The 24,077-nt window shown below is 39.5% G+C and overlaps 1 protein-coding gene and 1 pseudogene across 3 annotated transcripts in view; one reads left to right on the top strand and one right to left on the bottom strand.

Moving 5' to 3' along the window:
- Positions 1-24,077, bottom strand: part of MAP2K5 (mitogen-activated protein kinase kinase 5) — a 264,505-nt gene that overhangs the window by 150,856 nt on the left and 89,572 nt on the right. For all 3 annotated transcript variants that reach the window (XM_037054215.1, XM_037054214.1, XM_037054213.1), the window contains exons 10-12: positions 12,953-13,021; positions 12,790-12,871; positions 1,011-1,072 (exon numbers count right to left, since the gene is read on the bottom strand). In XM_037054215.1, the coding sequence (XP_036910110.1) occupies positions 1,011-1,072; positions 12,790-12,871; positions 12,953-13,021 (213 nt within the window). The remainder of the gene's footprint in view (positions 1-1,010; positions 1,073-12,789; positions 12,872-12,952; positions 13,022-24,077) is intronic.
- LOC118992348 (40S ribosomal protein S9-like) lies at positions 21,385-22,030 on the top strand (annotated as a pseudogene).

Raw genomic sequence — 24,077 nt, 5'->3', positions numbered from 1 at the left:
CAATTCCACTGCTGGGATTGTATCCTAAGAACCCTAAAACACCAATCCCAAAGAACCTATGCACCCCAATGTTCATAGCAGCACAATTTACAATAGCCAAGAGTTGGAAGCAACCTAGGTGCCCGTCAGTAAATGAATGGATCAAAAAACTATGGTACATATATACAATGGAATTTTATGCTGCAGAAAGAAAGAAGGAGCTCCTACCTTTTGCAACAACATGGATGGAACTGGAAAGCATTATGCTGAGTGAAATAAGCCAGGTGTTGAAGGACAAATACCATATGATCTCACCTCTAACGGGAAGCTAAACAACAGGGCAAACAAGCAAGCAGAATATAACCAAAGACGCTGAAATAGAGAACAGGCTGACAGTGACTGGAGGGGAGAGGGGAGGGAATTTCGGGGGAAATAAGGGAGGGATTTAGAGGAACCTATATAAAGGATACATGGACAACAACTGAGAAGGGTGGAAATGGGAGGGAGGGGGGAGGATGGGGGGTGGGACGGGATGGGAGTAATAGATAGAAAACTGTACTTGAAAAATAATTAAATAAAAAAATTGAAAAAAAAAAACCCCAAGAACATAAAAAAGTCTGTAAAAATCTTTAAAGTAGCATTTTCCTATACACTGTTTTATTTTAATAACTTAGACTTTAGAAGTATTCTCTAATATGCCTATAATTATAAAGTGTCCAAAAACTAGTTTTCCTTTTGAAGAACACAGAAGTTTTACTGGTGAGCCAGAGCACCGAGGTCACTGCAAACACATGAAACTAGAACAGGTGAGAGCACCTATCAGCCTGAAAGATGTCACGTGACTGTGTACTTGCTGTGGGTTGGTCTAGGAAAAGAAGAAAGCACAAACATGATGAGAAAAGAAGGTTGAGAAGGCCCTCGCTGTCAGCAGGAATTGAAGGAAACAAGAACATCCTGAGGATGTAAGGAGAATAAGCCTTGACTACAGACGAAATCACCCAGACTGCATAAGGTTAAAGCCATGTACTCACAGCTACTGCAATCCTTCCGAGGACGTGCTCTGGAACTTTCCTGTACACATCCAAAGATCCCCCTGTAGAGACAAACATGCTGTGTTACTCCAAGTGAAATTACTAGAACAGTGCACTGGGTCACTCCTCTGTGCATTCTTACTGAGAAAATGTTTTTCTCATCTTATGCATTAAATGTCTGGGGTAAAATTGTTTTTTAATTTTATTTATAACAGGGGTGTCAAACTCATTTTCACGGGGGCTACATCAGCCTCGCAGTTGCCTTCAAAGGGCCGAATGTAATTTCAGGACTATATAACTGTAACTCCTCCTTAACTAGGGGCAAGGAGCTCGGCACTGCCACCTGGTAGAAGCAAGGTCCCGGGTGGAGTAAAACAAGGTGGAGGGGCCGGGTTCAGCCCATGGGCCTTGTGTTTGCCCGCTGTGATTTATAACATAATCACGCTTCCAGATGAAGTGTAACTAGATACTTTCATTTTATTCCCAAGTACATAATCATATACACACAAATACTGAAGAAAACTAGTCAGCTAGAGGCTAAGAAACTACTTCACGTAAATTTAGGTACATATACAAAGCGGGAGATCAACAGGACAGTCACATTTAGGTATCTGCCTGTGTAAGAGTTTTCTCAAATGTAAACTGGAACCCGATCTTAAATTTACTGTTAACCAAACAAAAGTTAGTGAATATAAGGTCCAAAATGCACACACAAACTAACAAAGTACTAATTTTAACATCTACCTAAAAGAACATTACCCTTCAAATTAGTGACCAAGACAGGCAATCAATGTCTTCCAAAGATACTATCTCAATTTAGAATAGGTTTTGTTTTATTTTTATTTTTTTGAAATTCTCTTTGATAACACTTTGAAAACCACTTTACGAAATAAAAAAGAAAAGCCAATCTCCTATGTCATAACGTTTTTCACTGAAATGGCATTCACTAATACCCTTAACCTTTACCAGTTCAGCTTCTAGCAGTTTCTAAAAATCCAAACGACAAGATCAGGAACATTGCAAAGGCAAGGGCCATGCTGTTTGCTTGTTCATTTTTTAATTTCCATCAGCCTAGAAGTTAGCACAACTAGCAAATAAGGGATATTCAATAAATATCTGACAGATGAATAAATACATAAATAAAAATCACCATGAATTTCACCAGATAAGCATAGTTGCTCTCAGAGTAGTTTAATAAGAAGAGACTGCAAACCATTTGCAGCACCAATAACATCACTGAAATAACTGCATACTTTCCTCAGTAACTATTTTAAAGAAATCAATATTCACTTGAAAGTATTAATTTGGTATGCTCATTAATTTTAGGAAGATATTCAAAGAACCACTACTTTACTCATATTAATGATGTGATCACCTGAGAACTGTTTTAACAATATGTACTAGCTTTCCTTTCAGTCAAATTGAGGCGTTTGGTCTTTCAGTTTACAACAGAATTACCTAGGATATTTGAGAAATAACTTTTTTCTATCAGAGGTTAAATACGAATTTTTAACCTCTACTATACTACATGATGATTTAAAAATATACTCCACAAAGGATTAGCATGGAAGATGTTATTTTACTGAAATGAACTCACCTATTTTGCAAAAAAATTTTATATGTCAAGGTTTTCTAAAGCTGAAGTCAGAGAAAAATATTAAATAATTTTTCCTGTAAAATGTACAAATAAAGGTACTAGTTTTATATTTTTCTTGTTTAAAGCAGGAAAATGATCACTTCTTTAGATAACTTTGCCTTGTAGTTTCCAGATTCTGACCAGACACCAGAAAACCACTGTGTGACTAAAACCTGCGCTTTGGCTCTGTGTACTGCTGTGCAGACACTGAATAAACACACTTCCAATAAGGAGCTGAACCATCTTTATTTACTAAAATAGCATTTTTACTATAGATGCAATGAAAGTTAAAGTGTGATAGAAAAAATGTTATGTTCTCATTGATCTTTCAGATGAACTGGCTGTTGCAGTGATGAAGTCTCAAGAAGATCAAGCTTCACGTGTTGGTATTCGGAATACTGATAAACGCAGTTCATTGCACCAGTCCCTTATGAAGTGAATAGCTTGAGTGGCCCCAAACTAGGAGGTGTAAATTCACTCACATATACTAGTAAGTCCTAAGAGGAAATTTATTTTTATGTAGGATATAAATCAGGGCTTAATTATAATTAGCTGAATGGACAATATTCAGTAAGCTAAACAAAAAGCCAAAGATTATATTAGTACCATTATCAGTAGAACAAGTAAAAAGAGAGCCCTATTTTGAGGTAGTTCACTGGTGTTTGTAAATGTCCATTTAATCTGTCACATCCCACTCTCCTTAGCCATCCGTACAGGTAAATATTTACTTCTGTCTTTGTGTCATCACAGATTCATCCTGTCCTTGACATACTTATTAGAGACAATCGCCAGAGGCAAAATGAATGAATGAATGAATGAATGAATGAAGAGAAAATAAAAAAGATGTGGCAGATCCATTCAGAATCAAGAGTTCCTGTTAAGCCTGAGGAGTTCTCTTTGTGCAGTTAAATAACTTACTAGGTTAACAGTAGTAAGGTTTTCAGTTAAACTTTTACTCAGTGCTACTGAGCAATTTCTATCCTATAGGCCTATTCCCAAAAGGCAATTTTCAGATTCATCAAGCCATCAAACATTCATGCTGGGGGGCACTAAAGGTCACTGCAATGACTTTATTTGACAGGTGAAGGAAACTGTGACACAGAGAAGTGAGTATTCTAGCCATGACCATGAGTCACTAAAAGGCAGAGAGAGCTCAGAAAAGATCTGAGTGTTTGAACTCCTAGAACTGCTAAGGTCTGAAAGGTTTCCTTACAACATCACATAGCTTGAGAATCACATATAAACTTTTTATAGTTAAAAAGTCTCACTGAAATGTGCTATTATGACATACAAGAGCTCTGTCTGGAGAAAGTCCAGCCATTGATATTATAACAAGAATGGTCTGCATGACATTGATGTAACCTGGCAACCAAGGAGAGTGGACTGGAGTGCACATGCCCAGCTAATGACAACTTCACTGTACTAGTCAGTGGGGCAGTAGACTGTGTGTGGTCACCAGAGTCAAAATGACTGAGCAAGTGGAGGGACAAATCTGCATCAAATTTTGTGTTGGGCGGGCAGGGCTAGGAATATAAGACAGAAAACTGTACTTGAACAAGAATTTAAAAATAAATAAATAAATAAATAAATATAATCATTAAAAAAAATTTTTGTGTCAAGCTTAAACATTCCTCTGCAGAAACTATCTGGATGATTGAGAAGGCTTTCAGGGATGATGCAATGAGTGCAGTGCAAATAAAAGTGTGGCACCCACACTTCAAAGATGGTTGAGAATCTGCTGAAAGTGATCCACATTCTGGAAGGCCTGCAACAAGCAGAACACCTGAGAATGTTGAACATGTATGGGCTGCAATCAACAAAGACCAGTGACTGTAAGTTCAAGAACTAGAAGGTGATTATGGATTCCAAAAGCTACTTTGTCCCAGATTTTGATGCAGGATCTTGGCATGAAATGTGTTGTGGCAAAATTCATTCAGTGGCTTCTGCTACCAGAGCAGAAGGAACATTGTGCTGCAGCTGCTAATGACTTGATTCAAACCCCTACCAATGAACCAGCTGTCCTCAGTATGGTCATAACTGGAGATGAACTGGGGGTCTACGGATACGATCTGGAAATGAAGGCCCAGTCATCCCAGTGGCATCTGCCTGGTCCTCCATGCTGGAAGAAGGCGCAGCAAAGTGGTGGCAAGATCAAGACCCTGTTAACTGTGTTTTTTGCTTGGAAAGGTGTCCATCATGAGTATGCCCCTCCAGGCCAAGCAAGTGACACGGAGTACTACCTCAAGTTCTGCGTTGGCTGAGAGATGCAACACAACTAAAATGGTTGCAGTTATGGGCAACTGGTGAATGGCAGCTTCATTACAACATGCCTACTCATGTATGATGTCTTGTGTAGAGTTTTTTGGTGAAACATCAAATCACCCATGTGACTCAGACCCCTACTGCCCAGATTTGGCACCCTGCGACTTCTGGCTTTTCCAAAAACTGAAATCACCTTTGGAAGGGAAGACATTTCAAACCATAGATGAGATTCAGGAAAATACCACAGAGCAGCTGATGGTGATTCTAAAGAAGATGTTGCAGTGTTTTGAACAGCGGAAGAGACCTGGGAGAACTGTATGAGGTCCCAAGGTGCCTACTTTGAAGGGGACTGAGGTGTCATTGTCTTATGTACAATGTTTCTTGTATCTTCTTCAAGAAATGTCTCTATTTTTCATATTACATGGCTGGATACTTTATGGACAGACCTTGTATGCTCAGAAAGACAGTCTAATCTTAGCTGGGATGTTGGAATTCTGGGCATTTAGAAACTCACTTATCTATGGCAAAGTTAGTTTGAACTATTTGCTTATGATTCCAAAGGCACTAGTTTGCTACCTGCGACCTGTCATTTCCCAGTGTCCCCTGGTCTCAGATTATCCCTAGCCCATCATTTCACTGTATGCCACTATCCACCCCAGGAACCAGGAGGAAGAATGCTAGCAGATTAGCAAAAACCAATCTCAGCTGCCAAACAACTACATGATTCTGTTGATGAATTAGGGCTATCATTTCCACATAACTAGACCGAAAGGACTCACGGGGTAAGGTATGTGCTGATCCTAATATAGGAGCTAAAATAGAACGTAGCATCTTGCATGTAGGATAAACAAAAATGAACAAGAAGCAACATTTTCCCTAAAATAACCATAATTACTATTAATAATAACAAAACTGAAATCTGAGCCCATAAACAAAAATTTCAGAAGAAGCTCTCTTAGAGTTTGCTAATTGAAAAAGTAAAAAGATCTTTCTTTCTTTGCAACATGAGTTTTTGGGAAAACAATTTACTCCCATGATGGTAATCCAGATACATGTGCACACATTCTCAGGTGCATTTGGGTGCTTCTTAGTGGATTTAGTTTTGACTTAATGAGAAGGTGTGTCACATCCCTCCCCTGGAAGACACCACTTGCAATTCTGTCTTTATTCCACCTGGCTTGGACCTTGCCTAGTATAAAAAGCTTTTTCCTTAGGGACATTTGTTGAAAATAATAAGAAGCAACTTGTTAACTTTGTAACTGACTGAAGTGGTGGCTAACAGTTGAGGTAAAACAATAACCAAAAATATTAAAAGAAAAGGCTGGGGAATAGGATGTCCACAGAGGCTTTGAAAAGCTCTAACATATTCTTAGGAATTTAGAACATGCACAAGCGTAAGACTCTTTAAAGACAGGGAAGAAATGGAGCTATACAAAAACAATGTTTTTGTACAGTATTGAAAGGAAGTGGTAATAATCTGAACTTTAACTTACAACATATGTGTTGTAAGTTAAAATGTTAATTGCAATCTCTAAAGAAACCAAAAACAAAGCTTAAAAAATACAGTCAAAGAGAATGCAAACGATATATTAGAAAATATTTAACATAAAAAAGTAGTAATGGAAGATTAGAGGAACATGAAAGACACAAGGCCTTACAGAAAACACTGTAATTTAAACACTAATTCAGTAAGGAGTTACGTTTAATGGGCATAGAATTTCAATCCTGCATGATGAAGAGAGTTCTAGAGATCAATGGTGGTGCGGGGTGCACAGTGATGTGAGTGTACTTAATGCTTTTCAACTAAACACTTAACAATGGTTAATAGGGTGAATCATGTTACAGGTATTATATTACAATTTAAAGAAAAACTGTTAAAAAGGAGTTTTATAAGCACAGTCTTTCGGACTTGCTAGGCCACAGAGGAATGAGCCTTGGGCCTAGAACACTTGCTTACTGAGGAAGGGCCCACATGGCCTGTGCTGGCTTACCTCTCTGGGAATATCTTCCCCAGTCCCAGAGTTAGTTAATATGTACTCCTTTGTCTTGCTTATGTGTGAACATAAACGATCCTCAGGCATGTCCCCCCTTTCAGCATTCCTGACTCCACAGGAGTGCAGTGGGGGTGCCCAGCACAAGAGGGGTGCGTGCAGGCCCACCGCTCTGCAGAGGCTACGGGAGGGTGGGGGGGCGCTGCCGACGGTCATGGACAGACACTCAGTGCTGAAGCTGATCTCTCTCTGTGTCTCTCTTTTTTCAATGTGAGTAAAGCACTGTTCTATCTAGTGCTGGGACTTATCCTGGTAATAGGCAACAGAGGCCAGCTGATCACAAAAACAAAAAACGATCCCTGCCTCCCAGGATCAGGTGACTTCACTGGTGAGTTCTATCTGATGTTTAAAGAAGAATTAACATCAGTCCTTCACAACTCCAAAAAAACCCAAAAGATGAGGGAACACCTTCCAACTTATTCTTTGAAGACAGTAGTACCTTGATACCCAAACCAGACAATGCTACAAGAAAAGAAAACCATAGATCAATATCTCTTAATAATATGGATGTAAAACTCTTTAAAAATATACCAGCAAATTAAATCTAGCAACATATAAAAAAGGATTAATTATACATCATGTCCTGGAACGCAAGATTGGTTCAACATGCAAAAATCAACTAATATACTACATCATAATTATGAAAGAGAGGACAAAAAACACAGGTCCACTTCATTAGACACAGAAAAAGCTTTTGACAAAATCATACACCCTTTCATGATCAAAATACTCAACAAAGTTGGAAGAGAAAGGGACTTCCACAACCTGGTAAAGGATATCCACCAAACCACATTGTACTTAAATGGTGAAAGACCGAAAGTTTCCCTCTAAGGTCAGCAACGAAAAGGTCTGCTCTCACCCCTTCTATTACTTGACACAGCACTGAAGTTTCCAGCCAGAGCAATGTTTTTAAGAAGGCATCCAGTTGGAAAGGGAGAAGTAAAACTACCTCTATTTATGTGAAGTTCTACACAGAAAACCCCAAGGAATCCTCAAAACGCTATCAGAATTCAATGAGTTTAGCAAGGTGGGAGAATACAATATCAATATATGGAAACCATTTGTATTTCTATATACCAGTGGTGAACCATCCAAAAATGAAGTTAAAAAGGTTTAACTTATTAATAATATAAAAAATAAAATATTTAGAAATATATTTAACAAAAGAATGATAAAACCTGAATACTCGATTTCAAAATTTACCACAAGTTACAATAATCTAGGACAGCAATTTTCAACTGGTGTGTCGCAAGAATTTTTAAAACATGCAATACCTGACTGCTTATTTGGGGGTACTGACATCTTTTCCCTTAGATTTTCAAATTAAAAAAATGACAACAGCCAACACAACAATATCTATGTGGTGTGAATGAATCAAAATTATACCTATGTTTTGGTCAAAAAGGAAAAAATATATCTTTTGGTGTGCCACAGAATTTTCGTAATTAGCTTACATGTGCCATAGATGAAAGAGGTGGAAAATCGCTGATCTAGAGTAATTATGTAAAAGTAAGCAAATACAGGGTGGTACTGAGATAAGAACAAAAAAAAAATAGAATTGAAGGAACACAAATACATTTTATGGTCAGTTAATTTTCAACAAGAGTGCCAAGAAAATTCAGTAAAAATAACCTTAACAAATGGTGTTGGGACAACTGGATACCCACACACAGAAGAATAACTCTGGACCTCAACTCACACCATATATTACAAAAATTAACTCAAAATGAATCAAGGACTTAAATGTAAGAGCAAAAACTATAACACGCTTAGAAGAAAACAAGTGTGAATTGTCATGACCTTGGATTAAAGAATGGTTTCTTATCTATGACATCTGAAGCATAAGCAACCAAAGAAAAAACAGGTGAACTGAACTTCATTGAGTTTAAAATGCTGTGCACATCAAACACGATTGAGAGAGTGAAAAGACAGCTCACAGAATGGGGGAAAATACTTGCAAACACCACATTTGATACAAGCCTGATATCCAGAATACATAAAGAATTCTTACAGTTTAACAATAAAAACACAAATAACCCATTCAAGAAAATAGACAAAGGATATTAATACACATTTCTCCAAAGAAGATACAAAAATGGCTGATACACACAGGAAAAGATGGCTAACATCATTAGGAAGTCAAAATCAAAACTAAAATATGATACCATTTTATACTTACTAGGCTATAATAAAAGACACACAATAACAGGTGCTGGCAAAGATGTGGAAACTGGAACTCTCATGTACAGCGGGTGTGAACGCAAACTGGTGTGAAATAACAAGAAACAAGAAACAGCTCCTCAAAAAGTTACAAATACAGAGTTACTACAGGACCCAGCAATCCCACTCTCTGGTATAAACTCATGAGAACGGAACACACATCCATACAAAAACTTAAACACAGAGGTACATAGCAGAGATATTCATAATAGCTAAAAACTAAAAACATCCACAATGTCTATCAATGAATATATTATTAAACAAAATTTCAGTAATAAAAAGGAACGGAGTTCAGTCATATATCCGTTAAAGATGGGGTATGTTCTGGGAAATGCACATCAGGTGATATCACCCTGAGAACATCACCGAGGGCACTTACAGAAACCTGGGTCGCACAGCCTACCGAACACTGAGGCTGTACGGTGTCATCTACTGTTTCTAGGCTACAAAGCTACACAGTATGTTACCGTACTGAACAATGTAGGTAACTGTAATATAATCAAAAGTATTTGCATATCTAAGCATAGAAAAGGAACAGTAAAAATACAGCATGAAAGATTAAAAAATGGTACACCTATATAGGGCACTTACCATGAATGAAGCTTGCAGGCCAGAAGTGGCTCTGCAAGGGTGAGTGACTGAGTGAGTGGGGAGTGAATTGTGAAGGGCTAGGATATCTCTATACACTACTGTGGACTTGACAAACACTTTCCCACAAGCCCTCTCCTTGCTTCCCTCTGATAGGACCAAATATAAAATATCGAAGCTGTCAATGTGGCTAAATGTACAGAAATGTGGACTAGATTAATTGGAAATACCAAGGAGAAACTGACTGGCATAGATCACCATTAGGGAGGAAATGAAAGTGATCCTTCTTGAGCATCAGTAGGAATAAGAAATCAAGATTGGAGCCCTGGCTGGTGTGGCTCAGGGGATTGATTGCCAGACTGCGAAGCAAAGGGTCACCAGTTCGATTCCCAGGCAGGGCACAAGCCTGGGTTGCAGGCCAGGTCCCCAGTAGGGGGCGCATGTGAGAGGCAACCACACACTGATGTTTCTCTCCCTTTCTTTCTTCCTCCCTTCCCCCTCTCTAAAAATAAATAAATAAAATCTTTTTAAAAAAGAAATCAAGATGGAGAGATAAAGGAGCATAGAGGATTGTTATGGCAGCGTGGTTTTGGCTACTGCATGCTGAGCAGTGGTCAGATTAGGGAACTTTGTGGTATTCACTAAAATAGAGGGTGTTTAACATGGTGAGGGCATAGAACTAAGGACTCAATATTTTTGACTTTAGAAATTTGTATTTGGTTCCATTGTTTCTGTCTGGCACAAAGGGCTCTCTCTAGCAATGAAATGATGAAAGAGATAAAACTTACATATGCTCTGTATCACTTTGACCTGAAAATATTTCCAAAGTACAGAGACAGGCTGGCTCCACATTACCAGAGAAGGCTCTCAGTACCGTGGCAGTAGCATGTAAGACTTGTTAAGGTGGCTCCTGCGGACCTGTGTCCTTGCACAGGACCTTAGGTCCTCAATGAAGAATTCACAGCAAATTACTCTGAAGCCCATCAGCCCCATTTGGGAGGGAGTAAGCACCCTCTGAATGTGCAGGGCAGGGCAGTGGCCGGCTGACTGGGACGTGGTCTGTGCATTCGAAATGGAGGTGCTGAGTGAGAGGGGATCTGCTGCCCAGCCCCACAGACACTGCTCCCACCAGAAGGGGGACAACTCCTTCTGAACCATGTGTCTTTCCAATTCTTAATGGAAATTCAACTCCATGATAATCTTATGAGACCACGGTCATTTCTTTGGGGCCCAAAGTTGACTAAAACGTTGTTATGTGGCACATGGCTGTAGTGACACATAATACAACATGAATAAACCTGGAGAACATTATGCTAAATCAGAGATTTTTCAACCTTTTTCATCTCATGGCACACATAAACTAATTACTGAAATTCTGCAGCACACCAAAAAAATATTTCCTGCTGATTGGACAAAAGAATAAATATGATTTTGAAAAAATAATAGTAATAGTAATTAACTACCCTTTTTGCTACAAAGTTACTTTTAAAAAAATCAGGTGCCTTGTATATAAAGATTCCTGCTACCAAGAATAAACCAATCAGATGTAACCTTATTATGCAACGTGACCAGTAAGATGTGACTCCATTATATGACCTATATATTTATGGTTCAAGGCAAGGCATTCACACTGGACAGCCATTGTTGTATTGGCTGTCGTCATTCTTTATTTGTCTCAGGGAAAAGAGGTCATTGCCCCGGACTAAACAGTCAGGTAGTGCATGCTTTAAAAATTCTTGCAGCACACCAGTTGATAAATGCTGTGCTAAGCAAAAGAAGCCAGACACAAAAGCCACATATTATATAAATCCGTTTGTGTGAAATGTCCAAAACAGGAAAATCCACGGAGAAAAAAAATAGGTTAATGGTTACCATGGACTAGAGGGAAGGGAGAGTAGGATGTGACTGCTGATTGGTAGGGAGTATGTTTACAAATGTTTAGAATTAATGATAATGGCTGCATGACCTTGTGAATATAGTAAAAACCACTGAATTTGTACACATTAAAAGGGTGAATTATCTGGTATTTGAACATACCATCTCAATAAAGAAAATTTTTAATGTAACTGAAAAATTGAGTACTTCAAAAAAGAATGATAAAAAGTCGTAAAATAACATGTACTGGCTCTATGAGTCCACTTTTTCTAGTCAGTCTCCTTGATTAGTAATTGTTACACTGCTCATTATGTTTATAAGTTGTGATTCTTAGCATCCACTATAACTGATTTAAAGCATATTACATACCTTATTATGTAGGTATCAATTTTGGCTCATTAAAAAGTCTTACAGAGCATGAAATAATTGCTTCAGAAATATACTGAGAACTCCCAAAATGAACTAAGTATATTTTAAAATGTTGAATTTGAATGGGTCAGACACTGCCGAAGTTGAGTATGTACAATTTCAAGACTTCTTTGATTTCAAATGGGTAAAAACAAAATGATGGCATGATTTCACTAATACGGTACCAAGAAATCTACATTTTACCATCATATTCAGATCAAGAAAGAGTTACCAAACTGGAAATGAATGAAAAAATAAAGAAGAGAAAGGGCTAGAGTCCATAGAAAACTAAACACATCTTGGCTAAACAGCTGTGTTGAAAAACAATTTGTCTTGCAATTAACAGTTTTCTTTCTAAAAGACACAGGACATTGGGTTAATAGATTTCTCTAAAACTAAGTCTGTTTTGGCTATTGAAACATTAAAAGAACAGAACATCTGTGTTGCAAGGAAAGACAGATTGTATGAAAGAATCAAATATCAAACCACCGATCAGACTAGTATTTAATTTGTTCTATTTAAATTTTCAATAAAAGTAAATGAAATTACATTCTTGAAATTATAGGTCACCTATAAATATTTAACACCAGAAACTCCTAAGATGGTTTAGAGTATAACTAAGAAAATTATTTGTATATTTTAATTATTTTTCATTCCACTTGACATTTATATCAAAACCAGGTTATAAAGCACTCCCACCAAAAATCATTTTTGAAGTATTATAAAAGGGAAAACTCACCATCCATGAATTCTGTACAGATTGAAATTCTGTTTTCTACAAAAAATGCACCATAAAACCCTATGATATATGAAGAATCACACTGTAACAAAAATAAGACAAAAATAGTTAAAAACCTGCATAGGCATGTTTTATAAGAAAAAAATGACAAAGAAAAAATTACCTTATAAAGAATTTCCAATTCAGACATAATTTGCTTCTGCAGTTCCAGTGTAATATCTAGTAGTATGACCTACATGTGGGAAGGAAAACACTGACTCATTTATTTGCCTTTAAATTAAATACCGCTGTACTATGAAATAAAGACAAAAGTGAAAATCCGGTGTTTCCTCCATTCATTTCCCCCTCTCCTCCCCACAGCGATGCACTGTATCCACATCTGCCCTTTGTACTGGGGGAGGCGGTAGGGAAGTGATTGATGGGGCCAAGGAAAAAGGCAGGTCTTAAAGGTCAGTATTAATGGCTTTAAAAGTCAGTTAAGTTATAACACCCTTAATTTATACACCCTATTTTGGCCACATTGGTTATTTTCAGAAGAGGAAGATAGAAGTGACCCTGAAACCATTAAAAAGATTGCCTTGTAATTCAGACACAGGGCAATAAGCAGGAGAGGATGATGAGTAAAAATGCCATTTAAAGTAGGGTTTTTAGTTTTAAGAGGAAGTAAGAAGTTTTTAAAATAAATCTTCTTTTTTTATTCTTTCAGCTGCACAATGTTTCTTGGCTAACAATGTTACAAAATGTTGGAGCTTGAAGGAAATTCAGAAATTATTCCATCTCCTCCCCTTCTTTTAGAGGAGGAAGCCGAGCTTCTGAGGAGCCTCGCAGCCCAGCAGCGCCGGGTCCTTTTGGACACAGGACTTTCCAGCCCGTACTGACACTTTCTGGTTTTCCTTAAAATATCAACTCCTTTGTCAGATTCATAATGCAGAAATGGAAAACACTTTACTTATAAGCTTACCTAGAATAACTTCTAGTTTATTTCAAACACTATTTTCTAAGGGAGAAGACCATCAACTGTTTAAATTTTACTTAGCACTTCAATGAAGCCAACTCAAGAGAAATTGTTTTTGACTTAAAAAGACAGTGATGAGAATAAAATAGATGGAAGACAATTTTAAGCTTTGCGGCAGTTTCTGGCTCTAGACATTTCCAGATAAGAACTGAACATCCAGGTTTACCATGATAGTGTAGTTACACACCATCCAACACTGAACTATGCTTTGTATTACAGCTGCAGAATACATACTCGCACACTCACATTGGAGGGAAACATCCATAAATTATGAACTGCAAACTCCTGACAGAAAGAGGAAAGGATGATTCTACACATTTTATAGTAGTGATACCCATTTGAGGGAGGGAAAAGAGGAAAAAAAGACGGAGCCAGTTTCTGTGCAGAGTTAGCGTTAGGGTTATTTATAAAAGCCCCCACTGAACTGTCCGTAAGTGTAACACAGAACTGCCAAGAAACACTTCTCCAGATCAATAGTCATTTTGCCAGCAACACTCACTTAACGTTTTGGTTCCTGTGTAAAACTTAGCAACAAAATAAATTCACCTAGTGTTGTTTTAAGTCTATGCTATAAAATATTGGTGCTTTTTCACACTGCTATGTGAAGAACAGCAACTCTTTCATTCTAGAAAACTCTGCTAAATGGAATTAAGTCAATATTTACCTTAAAGCGGTGGCTCTCAACCCTAGCCTCATATTAAAATTACCTTTATTTAAAAATATCTACATAAATATATAAGGGTGCTTTAAATAAACCCTGATGCATAGGCATAAAGGAATCAGAACCTCTGAGGTTGGACCTACCTCTTAGTATTTCTAAAAAACTTGTCAGGTGATTCCTAACCCACAGTAAGATTGAGAACCCCTTATTTGAGGTTTCGAAAACACATTTGCTCAGTGCTTAGTATGACTACTAGGCTATGTTGCATCTCCAGGCTCCCCAATCTAGAAATGACATGACTCCACATGGCTAGCCAACACACTGGAATTAACCTCAAACTACTGGCTGTAAACATATCATTCCCTTGATCAAAAACCTTAATTGGGTTCCGATGGCTTAGCATAAAATTGAAATTCTAGCATGACATTCCAGGATTTCTCCTGCAGTCTAGTTCCAACTTGTTATCCTAGCTCCTCTCACTATTCTCCACCACAAACTCAACGCCCATGGGAAACCAGATGATATTCACTGAGCCGCACACACCCTGTGACTTCCCCCCACTTCCAGTCTCTGCTACTGCTGTTCTGTCCACGTGAGGTACGCTTCCTCTCTCCACCCCACAGTCACTGACCGTAACCCCTTCTCTGTCTTTCATAACCAGCGTGAGTGCTGCCACTGCCTTCAGGAAGCCAGCCCCAAAGCCCTGCATTGGAATGTGTCTCTAGCTTTGGCCCTTTACTCTTCTTCTCACATTTGTCTTTAGCATCCATGCCTCACCTTCCACAAACAGGAGTCTAAAGAGTAAAGAGCAGTTGTGAGGCCCTTCAGGACAGAGGGTGAGTCTTGTGCATCCTTCTCTAGCCCCCTGCTCCACACCCAATTCCCTGCATAGGGTCTCACACTAGTGGCCATTAAGCAGTGGGAGACTGAATTAAATTGCTCCCTACAACCATAATCCTCTAAATAAGATGCTGTTTCTAGACAGAAAGGAAATGGATTGCTTGATTTTTAAAACCGGATTTAAAACCAAAGATAGAAATACCAAAATGAACGAAAGTACTACAGTGACCTAAAACGTAGCGAGTAATACTGGATTTGTGCAGCCATCCCATTGCACTGGAGCAGGTCTGGATCACTCTCTGTATTCGCCACAGGCCAGAACGGTGGAGGTTCTAGACCGGCAGGAAAGTGAGTAACGTAGTTTCTGGGAACTTGGGAGGGAAAGTAAAGTCCGCCTAAAAATAGCCACTGAAATGCTCTTCCACTTTCTGGGAGACTTGGCCCTCCAGGGGGAAGGTTAGCCCCCCTTCCCTGGCGTTCTTGCCAGTCAGCTTTAAAACTGCTGAAAATAAACAAGTCCAGCTCCGTTTTTGAAGGCAGTGGGAGAAAGTGTGGAAACACTGGTTTTCTTTTTGAAGTACAAGGGAAGTAGGGACTTCCTAAGTTTTCACTATTATCACTGTTTTTCTCCTTAGGAAGAGCTACATTTTTCAAACTGGAGAGACCCTGAACGCAAACCACTCTGTGGAGAAAGGGTTAAATGCGAGACTGCAATACCTGAGTGCGCCCTGCTCCTCGTACACCTCCAGGACAAATAGGGATGAGTTGTCAAGTTAAATATAAGCAGTCAACTGACTGAATTATAATTTACTCTGGGCTCAATTTAAATTAGTGTGAGGCTATTAAAATATACAGTATAAATACGGCAATTCATCACAACCTGTCACGGACGACTTCATTTATTTGCTGGAGTGGCACACACTCCACTACAGGGAAGGAGAACAAAACCACAGGTCAAATTACGCTGCTATTCCGTTTTAATTCGCTTATTTAATCTGTGCCAACATAATTGTCTTTTACAGTATGTACAACTCAGAAAGGAAATTTGGGAGGATTACAGCCAGTATACAAATGATTAATCAAATGGTCCATTTAAATGCTAGTTTAAAAGCAGCAGAAACCCCAAACAGTCAAAGAATGATAATCAGGACACGCCATATGCAATGCTACGAAATTTCCTGTTGAGTGGACTTTTCCCAATTAGAAAATAAATAATGCTGGGAAATTCTACTAAGCTCTATTCTTTTAAAGCTTTTATAGAGTATATTAACGGCAAAAAAAGGTTCTCTTTGCAAGATGACTAACAGAATTTTATTTATTTTCTGCTCTACTTGTTTGGGGTTGTCTTACCTCCAATATTCTGCCAAAAATGCGAGTTAGAAATACATTTCATGAGTTACATACACAGTCATATCAAATACTTATTTTAAAAATATTAGTATCATTTAAAAAATGCACCCTGGCTGTGTGGCCCAGTGGATTGAGCGCGAGCCTGCGAACCAGACAATCGCGGTTCGATTCCCAGTCAGGGCACATGCCTGGGTTGCAGGCCAGTTCCCAGTGGGGGACCCACGAGAGGCAACCATACATTGACATTTCTCTCCTTCTCTCCTTCCCTTCCCCTCTAAAGATGAATGAATAAAATCTTTAAAAAAATGCTCTACTTGAGGCAGAAATTTTTCTAAATTCAGTAGCACAAAATAAAAATGCATGGTACTTCTATTCTTCCCCAAATTCTACTTGCTTCTAAAACTATCTGAAGTGATATTTTCCCACATTTAGAGTCTGAAAAGGGAAACATTACAATACAGCTTCCTTGTCTAAAAAAAGAAACATTCAGAAGTACAAAAGTAAAAATATTTTGACTAGGAGGAGTAACAGACCTTCAAGGATTCCCACCTACTCAAAGCACTGGTCCAATTGACCACTGACTCTGGAAACTGTATTTCCCTCATCAGCCCATGCAGGCGTCAGAGCCCTGCAGGTGATTCTGTCTACACAAGAACTGTGATTTGCTGCTCTTCGCAATCCCTCTGTGATACCAGGCAGCCCCATTTTACAGCTGAGGTCATTGAGAGGTTCAAGTGACATGCTTGAAGTCACACAAAAGTCAGAAAAAGGTCAGGAAAAGATCAAATGCACATCTAACTCCTAACCTTTCAGCTCACTCTTTAATATAAAAAAAGCTGAGAAATACTCTGGCTGAGAGTAATGGTCCATACAAAGAACACTATGGGATATTTTGTATGTGAGCTGAACCGGCTTTCAAGATGTTTCAAGAGATGGATGAGTAAAATGAAAAAAAAAACAAACAAACAAAAGAACAAAATTCACTCATTCAATCAGTCACCAAATCAGGTGTCAAACACCTGGCACTCTGGACACATCGCGCACAGCACTCTGTGCCAGGCCGTCTGTGCAGTGTTCTGCGTGGACCAACACGTGAGACCTGCTCTCCACTTACAAGGAGATTTGGACACGACAGGGCAATCATACATGTATACTAATAGCAAACTACAAGGCGGCGTGTGATAACACCCATAAGAAAACAGAATTCTAGAGAGACTCAGAGAGTAAGTGACAGATTTACCAGATGTGACATAATGTATCTAAGTAACTTCAACAGAGTAGCATTGGAGCTGACGACCCTTGGAGGATGTTAAGGATCTTGGTAGGTTAGAGACATAGGTGAAGGCGTCCTTATTAGAAAGAAATACATGAATCAAACTGCTGCAGTGAAAAGTACCTGGGTTCAGATAAGGCAGTAAGTGCAACTTAAAAGCAGCACAAGATGCGGTCATTCAAGATGACGCTGTAACAGTTGGCTGATGACACACCGCGGAATACCCTGAGTCCCACCCCACAGAGCTTTCAGTTTACTGGGAAATATGTGAAGCCTTGGAAGACTTTTGAGTGGGAAAGAGATGTTACCAGAACCACGCTTCAGGAGGCCAAATCTGAGGGTGAGAGGTAATACAGCACAGAGATTAAGAGCAGGGTCTTGGGGCAAGACCTGCTTGGGCTGAAATCCTGGTTCCATTACTCATTAGTTGTGGGATTTGGGGCAAGCTACTGAACATCTCTGTGCCTCAGCTTCTGCATCTGTAAAATGGGGATCAGTAATGGAAACAACAGCAGAAGGTTGTTGTACTAAATGAGGGAACCGTATGTAAAGTGCTTAGCACAGTATAAACGATCGATACACAGTAGGTCCTACTTCTGGGAGAACAGTGTGAAGGCTGGTCCACATGTCTGACAAGAGACAAAATGAGCATCTGGGTTAAAGTGGTAACAAGAAAGGAAGTGCTACTAAAAACAAAAAGGGAAAAACCAATAGGCTTCCAGATATCTGCATTAGCCAAAACAGGACAGTGATCCTCGAGAGATGGAAAAACAAGACAGATGAATCCTACGACTGGCCAGCTGACTGACTAGAGAGAATCCCAGGCCCCAGTGTAGGGAGGGGCCACAGAGCTCAGCCACATCCCTGAGTTGAGAAGACAGAGCTGGGAGTCTGAGAAGGCCAAGGCAGCAAGAGGTCACTGACAGAGCACCAAATGGACAGAGCTCCCAGAGATCCGGGGCGGGGCCTGGAGTCTTCAGCTGAGTAATGATCAGCACACAGGTGTCAGGAAAATACCTGAGGACAGAGAAAGAAAAGACCAGAGGGAATAATCTTCAGACCTCACACTAAGAGAGAATTTGTGTTCTTACCAGCCATGGTGGAAAACCTTGTAATTGCTAGGGCACAAGGCGAGTACTCAAAAGGCTAGTGCCTCAGCTGAGTGAGGAAAACTAGCTCTAAACTAACCACTGGGCTGGGCCCATCTAACAAGCTGAAATGCAATCCTTGAAGGGATCAAACTGTTCAAAGTCACTAAACAGCATCTCAGAATAAAGGTCAGGAATGGTTATAGAAATGCGGAAATATCTGGCACCTACACCATGTGACTGGCATCCGATACAAACAATTATAAGATATTTAAACACACACACACACACACACACACACACACACGAAAATACAACCCCAAATGAGAAGCAAAAGCAATCAGTCAGTACTGACCCTGGGTGGTCTGTCTGTCTGCAATGGTGAGAGGCGGAAAGTCCTCGGGAGGGATGAGGACCTCACTCCGGAGCCCTGAAAGTGTGAACGAAGTGACTGAGGATAAGGAGGTGCCCATGTGTCGGCCCGTGTTCTCTGACTCCAGGATGCCCCGCAGTGATGATGAGTGGACATTTAAGAGCTTTACAAAGAAGAATAATAGGAAAGTCAGAAAAAGGACCTAGGAAGAAGCACGTCAACAAAACTGCTTCCTTAATCAATCTGAGCAGCCCCCTGAAGAAGGTAAAAACAACAGATTCTGACAGTATTAACTCCGCCTCCAGCTCAAAGCCAGACCCTCCCTCAGCACAGGAGTTCTGCAATGGCCTTGGAAAAGAGAGGGTAGTGCCTAGTTGGTAACAAAGACAGAGAAGGAAAGAATCCGAGCCATCCAGCCAGAGAACAGGGAGATACCGCAAAGAACACTGACCTCAGATGGGGTCGAGGAGAGCAACGTCTCCCAGGAGGACAGCTGCTCGTCTCCTCTGGCACCTCCTGCCTCCGGTGGGCTCACACAAGAACTCATAGAGGTTCAGGAATGAAGCTCCTTCCTAAGATTCCCACCCAGTGGGGCAACCACACATCACTCACCACTCTATAGCTGAGACTTCAGTGAACCGTGTGCCCTCTCGCACATAATGGTAACATGTTAAACTACTTTCACTGGCTTTGTATGCTTTTATAAATTTTAAATGTTATTTTTATAAGTGAAAATATCTAAATATGAAAAAAGACTCTGAAATGACATCTATGGTAGAATAAATAGACAAGATGATTAATTCAGTTCTAACTATATTTCAGGTATTCAAGAAAGTGAAAGAAAGATTGAGCATATTAAGTAGAGACTTGGAAGATGTGAAAAAGACCCATGTAAGCTTCTAAGGATAAAAAGTATAATATCTGAAAGGAAAAATACACTGAACAAGACTAACAGCAGATTAAACAATGCAGATGAAAAGATGAAACTTAGTATTTGACAACAGACATTATACAAAAATAAAACATTAGAGAGAAAAAAAAGACTAAAACAAACAACAGAGCATCCTCTTGTGGTGGAACAACTTCAATTAACCTGATATACAGGGTCTGGCACAAATAATACCTTTTTATTACAAATCTGTTATTACAAAATCATAAGCATGTCATTCTGTAACACGACAATATCCCACTCAAGCACACCACATGACATTTTAGGTGAGATGTTCAAATTAAAACTACAAATGATTACACCCATATTATCACCCTACCAACTGCATGAAGCAGGCCTTGCTTCTGCTGGACCCTCTATATGCAATTTCACATCCCAAAGTGGGGGGAGACATGAAGAAATAACAGCTAAAATTTGTACATACTTGATGCAAGCTAAAAATACACAGACCCAACAATCTCAACAAACCCTAAGTACATGAAGGAAATAACATAAAAACTCATCATAATCAATCCTAAAATGAGCCAGAGAGGTCAGTTCTGATATACAGAGGGATAAACATTTTATTATATTATTATTATTTTTTAATCCTCACTCGAGGACATGTTAATTGATTTGAGAGAGAGAGAGAGAGAGAGAGAGAGAGAGAGAGAGACAATGATCAGTTGCCTCCTGTACGGACCCTGACTGGGAATCAAACCTGCCATCTAGGCATGTGCCCTGACTGGGAATCTAAGCTGCAACCTTTTTTGGCATACAGGATGATGTTCCAACCAACTTAGCCACCTGGCCAGGGAAAGGAATAAAGATTATAAATGACAGTAAGCTTTTCAAGGGAAAGAATGCAAGCCAAAAGACAATAAAATTGTACCCTTAAAACACTGGAAGAGCGATCAACCTAGAATTCTCTCTCTAGCAATGCCTTCCAAAATGAAAGTCAAATACACACTCTGCAGATATGAAAAAGCAGAAAGGATTTACTGCCAGGAGACTTGTGTATTATAAGAAATGTAAAAGAGCTCTTTCTCAGTTACAAAGGAGCCAACATGCTGGGGGCCCAGAGATGGGTTTGTTGCAAAACCTATGTGACCCTGCAGAGCCTCTTCAAGAAATCCCACCTCAAACAAGAGCTGAAGCTGATGGGCCAGTATGGGCTCTAGAACAAATGGGAGGTCTGGAAGGTCAAATTTACCCTGGCCTACGTCTGCAAGGCTGTCCAGGGGCTGCTGACTGAAGCTGGATGAGAAAGCCCCACAGCACCTGTTTGAAGGCGGTGCCCTATTGTGGTGCCTGGTCCACGGGGGAAGCTGGATGAGGCCAGGGTGAAGCCAAATTATATCCTGGGCCTGAAGATCAAGGATTTCTCCAAGAGGCACCTAGAGACCCTGGTATTCAAGCTGGGCTTAGTCAGCCAAGTCCATCCACCACATGCAGGTGCTGATTCACTGGCTCCACACCCAGGTCTGCAAGCAGGTGGTAAATAAACGTCCTGCGCTTCACCGTCTGCCTGGACTCCCTGAAGCACTTCGACTTCTCCCTCCTGTCACCATATGGGGGTGGCCAATGCCACGGAGGGCCAGGGTAGGGCTGGAGCCAGCGATGACAAGGAGGATCAAACCTACACATCTCCCTGAACTGGTGGAGTGTCTGGTTTTCCAGTCAAGTAATAAATCAGATCAACACTTAAAAAAATGAAAGAAAGGTAAGAAAGGAGGGTCTTCAGACAGAAAGGAAATTATACCAGATGGAAATCTGGATCTATACAAAGAAATGAAGAGCACTGGAACTGGTGATAATGTGAGGAAATATAAATATTTCCTTACTTTTTCGATGTCTTTAAAAGACAACTCTAAAGCAAAAACAGCAACAATGTGTTTGGGGGTTTATAACACGAGTATGTAAAATGTATGATTACAAAAGCCAGGATAAGAAAAGCAACATCCACTATGTAAAGCATATTATGTAAAATTCTCATGTTATAAAGTGGCACAGTGGTACTTGAATGTGTACTATAATAAGTTAAAGTAACTCTAAGGCAACTGCTAAAAAAAAAAGGACAGAACAGAAAACAAAGAGCAAGATGATAGATTAAAATCTCACCATATCAATAATTCCAAAATGTAAATGATTTAATTGCCCCAAATAAAAGTGGGGATTATCAGATTAGATTAAAATACAAGACCCAGCTATACGCTGCCTACAAGAAATCCGTGTCAAATACAAAGACCCAGCAGGTTAAAAGTAAAAGCATATCATGCTAACAGCAGTCAAAGCTGGAGTAGCTATACTAATATCAGAAAATGTAGATTTTACAGCCAAGAATAATACCATGGATAAAATAGGTCACTTCATAACAATAAAGGGACTGATTCATCCAGAGGTCAAAACAATCCTAAACGTATCTAACAGACCTTCAAAACATATTAAGTAAACCAATGATAAAACTGTAAGGAAAAAACAGACAAATCCACAACTACTGCTGGAGATTTCGACCCTCTCTTTTCAATAATTGATAGATAAACTGATAAAACTCAGTGAAGATAATTTTAAACAACACTATCAGACAACTTGATCTAACGTTTATATAATACACTTTATAACGGACTACACATTCCTTTCGTGTCCACAGGAATTACCAAAATAATTCACATTCTGGGTCATAAAAATCTCAATGAATTTAAAATAATTCCAGTTATACAAAGTATATTCTCTGACCATGACTGATTTAAACTAGAGATGAATAACAAAGCTATCTGGAAAATCCCCACAGATTTGGGAACTAACCACTTCTAAAATTTAATGGAAAACTCTGCCAATTTTGAAGTAATGGTACATTCGTTTTTTTTAGATTATGACTATTATCTAAGCATCACGTTTTTTTGCCTTCACTGCCAAAAGCTCAGGGAAGCAAAAAAGAGTAAACAGAATAATCACACCTACTCTTAAATCATCCCTTCGCTCAGCTCCGTTTGACCGTCTAGCACGCTGTAGAATTTAGAGATACAAAGTGAACGCAATTCGGCCCTTGTTGTAAAGCTCAGCCTGATGGCTGGGTCTGACGCGTCGTGGACTTGCAAACCACTGCTGTTTTTACTGATTGACAGTCTCGACTTCAACACCTCTTTCAAAATGTATCCTCTTTACAACTGCTTTTAATCTTTCCAGAAACAACTGTAACACCTTTGCCATACCCACATAAACAGTCATGCACAAGAATTTTAATGTTAGCCTAGGTTAAATGTAATTCAAAATGTATGAAATTATGAATAGTTATAATGTACATGCAAAAGTCAAACGAGGTTTTTGTGGTTGGTTTAAAGCAGTGCTCCCCTATGTTGGGGTGAATTACCCTAGAGTTGACTGTCTTAAAATATATTGATGCCAATGGTCTAAGAGTTCTGACATTAAAGGACAACCAACTCGACTGGAAGGAAAACACTGCCCAAGTGCTGGAGGTGTCCTCGGAGTGGAGACAGGCTCGGTAGGCACGGAATAGAACCTGATGCGGGGTGCTGCATCAGAGCCGCACTCAGTGAGCTCGGGAAGGCTGTGATGGAGACGGGCTCCACTGTACCTACCCCAGGCACTCTCTGAACCTCGGGTTCCTCCTCTGTGAAACGTGGGGCTTCCACAGATGGTCTCTGAGATCTCTTTCAGTTCTAGAATTCTGTGAGCCTACTTGGTTGGAACACCAAAGAAAATATCCTGAGAGAGAGTGCTGTTGTATCTCCTCACCTAA

This window comes from Sturnira hondurensis, unplaced genomic scaffold (genome assembly GCF_014824575.4).
Source record: "Sturnira hondurensis isolate 20B ecotype Veracruz unplaced genomic scaffold, ASM1482457v3 Scaffold0008196, whole genome shotgun sequence".
Classification (NCBI taxonomy): Eukaryota; Metazoa; Chordata; class Mammalia; order Chiroptera; family Phyllostomidae; genus Sturnira; species Sturnira hondurensis.
Note: the sequence above shows the minus strand (reverse complement) of the source record. Positions and strands in the feature narration are given on the sequence as shown.